The sequence below is a fragment of the Miscanthus floridulus genome, chromosome 14, assembly GCF_019320115.1.
Source record: "Miscanthus floridulus cultivar M001 chromosome 14, ASM1932011v1, whole genome shotgun sequence".
NCBI classification, from domain to species: domain Eukaryota; kingdom Viridiplantae; phylum Streptophyta; class Magnoliopsida; order Poales; family Poaceae; genus Miscanthus; species Miscanthus floridulus.
The window spans coordinates 57401098-57406309 of record NC_089593.1 but is presented as its reverse complement, the minus strand read 5'-3'; the positions used below and the strand labels follow the sequence as shown (position 1 = coordinate 57406309).

At 48.0% G+C, this 5212-nt stretch overlaps 1 protein-coding gene across 1 annotated transcript; it reads left to right on the top strand.

Moving 5' to 3' along the window:
- The first annotated feature begins 3907 nt into the window (after nt 1-3907).
- Nucleotides 3908-4856, top strand: LOC136505265 (rapid alkalinization factor-like). The gene has a single exon (XM_066500414.1). It carries the CDS (start codon nt 4133-4135, stop codon nt 4514-4516), a length of 384 nt encoding a protein of 127 aa, XP_066356511.1. The 5' UTR covers nt 3908-4132; the 3' UTR covers nt 4517-4856.
- Nucleotides 4857-5212: the final 356 nt, after the last annotated feature.

The window sequence follows — 5212 nt, the reverse complement described above, 5'->3', positions numbered from 1 at the left end:
ATCGATAGCCATACTATTAAGATGGGTGAAACTCGTATCATAATGCGGTTATCAAAGTGCCACTAGATGCTCTAACTCATTGCATATGCATTTAGGATCTAGTGGAGTGCTAACACCCTTGAAAATGTTTGTGAAAATATGCTAACACATATGCACAAAGGTGATACACATTGTGTTTAGCATTTAGGAGCAAGGGTTCGAAACTTCATAGGTGGAGTGTCCGCCCGTAGAGTGCGAACAGTCCGACGGTGCCACCGGTGCCCTATACAGAAAAGATAGGGTTTCACAGAGTGCACCGGACGATGGTCACACAGTGACCCGGCTCTGACCCAGCGTCTGGTTAGTGGCACGCAGTGAAGGCCACCCTCGGTCTCTTGACCGGATGCAGGCAACCGGACTCTGGCTGAACACTGTTTAGCGTCCGGTCGTGCTGATGTGGTGGTGCACAGAGGAGACGGTGAGTGACCGGACGCTGGGTGAGTTCGGTCGGGCATGACCGGACGCCTCCGGTCACAAATTTCTACCTCTGGAACCTTTGTGGAAGTGACCGGACATTGAGGTCCTATGTCCGGTCGGGCGTGACCGGACGCGTCCAATCGTGAGTGAAACCTTAATGGAAACGACCGAATTATGGTGATGGTGCGTCCGGACACTTCGAGCAGTGCGTCCGGTCACAACTTAAGTGCACTGATGACCCTTGAGATCGGGCGATCAGTATTTGAAGTAGATGCTATGTGGCTTGCATCGCGTAACCGGACGCTGGGGTCCTGCATCCGGTCAATACGACGAGAGCGTCCGATCACCCCGATTTTCAATGGACTAAGGAGACAACGACTCTATTCCGTGTGGGCTTCTATTTAAGCCCCATGATCGGCTTAACCTCACTCTCTTAGCCATTTGCATTGACATAGCAACCTTGTGAGCTTAGCCAAAGTCCTTCCACTCATCTCCATCAATGATTCATCATTTTTTGTGAGATTGGGAGAGAATTCAAGTGCATTGCTCGAGTGATTGCATCTAGAGGCACTTGGTGTTTGTGTTTCGCTGCAGGATTCGCTTGTTGCTCTTGGTGGTTGCCGCCACCTAGATAGCTTGGAGCAGCGGAGGAGGATTGGTACGAGTTGGTGATTGTTCGTGGCCATCTCCTGGTGATTGTGAAGGGTCTTGTGCCTTCCCCAGTGGAGCGCCGAAAGGTAACTCTAGTGGATTGCTCATGTCATTGAGTTACCTCACTTGTGGGTAGGTTCTTGCGGTATCCAATTGTGTGGACGAGGTTCGTGCAACACCTCTCAGCCGCCGGACTACCAAGTGTTGGTCGACACAATGGGGACGTAGCGTGTTGGCAAGCATGTGAACCTCGAGAGAAAATTGGTTGTCTCTTGCTCTTTGGTATTCTCCCGATGAATGATTTAGTATTCATCTTATGATTGATTCACTCCTCTACACGGCGGTATAATCACCCTACTTATTCATTTATATTCTCGCAAACGAGTTGTAGCAAGCTCTTTAGTGTAGCTAGAATTGAGAGCTTGCTTTGTAGTTTAAGTTCATCTGGTGGAGCTCTTTAGTGTAGCAAGTGTGAGAGCTCTTAGTGAGTAATGACATAGCAAATCGTGTGTCTAGTGATCATATCAACTCGAATTGTTGATAGGTGGCTTACAACCCTGGTAGAGTTAGAGCAAGTTTGCATTTTACTATTTGTTATACTAATCAAATTGTTCTAGTTGGTTTATAAATTTTTAAATAGGTTATTCACCCCCCTCTAACCATATTAGGATCTTTCAGGCGTGAACGATGACTTTTCTAAAATATAAAAAAAATCAACGTGGTTTGTAGCATTTTTGTCGTCTGTGGTTTAGGGTAGAAAAAAAACAAAATACAATTACAACAAAGCGCACGGTAAATTGCCTCCAAACAACAAGAAACTACAGTTAAGGTCACGTTCGTTTCACCAGGAATGAGCTCTGGGAAGAAATCCTGGCCGGATTGTTACTTTAATTTATGTAAGCTTTCACTACCGGATTGATTCCTGGCCTATTAAAGCCGTAACCGAACGAACCCTAAGTCTTGGAAGTTGGTGTCACCGTGGGGAAGGCGATACAGTAGTATCCTTTTTAGAACTAGGAATTTTACATAAATTGAGTAACTTAAGTCCATATAAACGTATGCAATGTCGTGATATTTGGTACTTATACACAGGGAAGCTGAATTTAATAAAATTACGATTGTTTACGTTTCGTAGTCACCATTGTGTCCTAGTTGAGGTCTCACATTTATAGTCGAGGTATAGTGATGTGAGTATTCCATTTTTACGTATGTATCAGCTTAACACGATTAAATTTGAGGTACTAGCTAATGCAAACTCTGTATAATACATAATAATCAATGTTTACAACTAATAGGCCCTGTTTAGATGCAAGGTATTTTTAAAATATCGGAGAAATACTATGGTTTTACAAAATACTTTGGTTTTAAAAAGTTATTGGGTGTTTAGATGCAACAGATCTGATAGTATCTAAAATCATGGTTTTATCAGTCTTTTTGGAGTTTTAGAAATTCTACTCATGACCTCTCTTTTTTTAAATACGGTTTTATGTCTCTTTGGCTTATAAAACCACCGTTTAAAAAAACGCATTATCCAAACAGGCCCAAAAAAAAAAATGAACTGCACCGCACAAATCTTGATATAGCCTAATACGGATAACCAGCCCGATCCTCAATAGATCGCCCAGCTGTGTTTAGGCAGCACAGCAGCGGGTGTCCTAGTTGAGGTTTTATATTTATAGTAGAGGTATAGAGATGTGAATATTTCATTTTTTTTATGGACGTATCAACTTTCGCAAACCTGCGTATCGTCTAACACGATTAAATCTGATGTACTAGCTAGCTAATGGAAACACCGTGTATAATGCATAATCACCAATGTTAACAGCTAAATAAGGCCCTGGTTTCTGCGGGCGATCCTAAAATTCCTGTCACATCGAATATTTAGACACATATACGGAGTATTAAATATAGACTAATTACAAAACTAATTACACAACTTACGACTAATTTATAAGACAAATCTTGTAAGCCTAATTAGCCTATGATTTGACAACGTGGTGCTACAGTAACATATGCTAATGACAGATTAATTAGGTTTAAAAAAATCGTCTCGTAAATTAGCCTTCATCTAGGTAATTGGTTTTGTAATTAATCTATATTTAATGCTCTTTATTAGTATCTAAATATTCGATGTGATATGAATTTTAGAAGCGACTAAATAACCAAACACCCCTGAGAATAAAATGCACTGCACAAGTCTTGATATAGCTTAATACAGATAACCAACCCGATCCTCGATGGATCGCCCAGCTGTTTAGGCAGCACAGCAGCGGGTAACTTTGCAGTCTGTTAGTTTGGCTGTGGCTTGTCGTAAATGATCGTAAATTTTCAGTCAGAAGAGTATTTTTCTCTGACATAAATCAGCCAGCAGTACTTCTTTATGAATCAGCAACGATATGAACCAGCGAATCGAACAGGCTGTTGATTGTTGGAAGAAGCAACCAGCTCGAAATTCTCAGAGGCACCATCAAGCCAGGTGCCTGCCTCTGTGCACCCACGACCACAAGCAAGAGCTACCAGTCCCTCCACGAACATGCACATGTTTAGGTTTTGTTGTCCGGGAGAATCAGGGCCACCTGGATGATTAGCGCCGGCCCCTCCCCACCCCTGGGCCCTGTGGTTACGCCGGTGGTCACCGCCATTACCATGGGCCTGCCTGCATCCATGCCTCCTCGCACATGTCCTTTGACTAGCATCATCACCATCCGTCGTGGCGTGGCAGCCGCAGCAGCACAGCTGTTGCCCAGGTTGTGCGCTGTGCGCCGCGCACCGCGTCCGCCCGGCTGCTCCCTCGGCGCCGCGTTTCCGTTCGCCACCCCCACACGCCTCTCTCCTTTATCTCTGCGCCGCGCATCCCTCGCACAGACTCTCTCTCCACTCCTCTCCCCCTCACGAGCACACCAGGGCAGACAGGGCTCGCATCACCAAGACAGCTCACGCACAGGCTCCTTTCCCCGTTCCCCGACGCGCTTTCCCCCACATCCCCCGCCGCCGCCGCCGTTTGCACACTCCGTCGCCCGGCGCCATGGTTAGGCTCGCACTGGCGCTGCTCCTGCTGCTGGCCGTGGCGGCGTTTTCCGCGTCGGCCGCCGCGGGGAGCCACCTGGACCTGGACCTGGGCTTCCTCTCCTCCTCCTCCGGGGGCGGCGCGGGACGCCGGAGGGAGTGCCGCGGCACGGTGGCCGAGTGCCTGGCCGAGGAGTCCGAGGAGGAGGGCCTGGACCTGGCCTCCTCCGCCGAGTCCCACCGCCGCGCGCTGTACGGCGGCGGGTACATCAGCTACGGCGCGCTGCGGCGGGACAACGTGCCCTGCTCCCGCCGCGGCGCCAGCTACTACAACTGCCGCCCCGGCGGCCAGGCCAACCCCTACCACCGCGGCTGCTCCCGCATCACCCGCTGCCGCGGCTGAGGAGTGAGCGCCCGGATCCGCCGCCCGCCGGGACTGGGGGAAAAGGTCCGGCCTTTCGCCCGCCGCTCCTCCGCTCCGCCGAGAATAAGTTCTTCCGCCTACCGCTACCGATGCTGCTGTTTAAAGTACTAGAGCTATGGATTTCATTGTTGTATGGATTTGTTTGTCAGATCTTTGTGCTGTTGTAAAGTAAGGGCAGGGAGATGGATTCATGTCCTGCCCCTGTGCCTGCTTAATACTTATGAACATATATACTCTTATTTTTTCCATTGCTTTGATTGATTGCTTCCCGGCTGCAAGTGTCCTGTTCTTTGGATTCTAGGTTATAAAACAAACAGATTCAGAGTTTGCTTTGCTGATTGCCGGCCATGGAATGGACTGCTGTGATTTCGCTCACCCGGGAGAGCCTGGGATTCATCAGGCAGATCTAGAGCAGCATACCTGGCTCCCTGCGCTCTGTTCTGTTACAATCTCACCTGCATTGCTAGCAGGAATGGAGTGCCCCAGCACACCACCACCACCACCACCACCATGGAACAAGGAAGAACATGCGTCCTTGTTTTGAATCTAATGATCTCTAGTTTCTACTCGCTAAACATGTACGGCACTACAGGGAGCGTCTTCTTTGTTTAATACTAGTGTTTGCAGGCTGGATCAGATGACAGTGATACCCACGTTGCCTCGCCTGTTTGTTAG

Coding starts and splice junctions, on each gene's coding strand:
- LOC136505265 (XM_066500414.1), top strand. CDS start 4,133: ATGGTTAGGCTCGCACTGGCGCTGCTCCTGCTGCTGGCCGTGGCGGCG.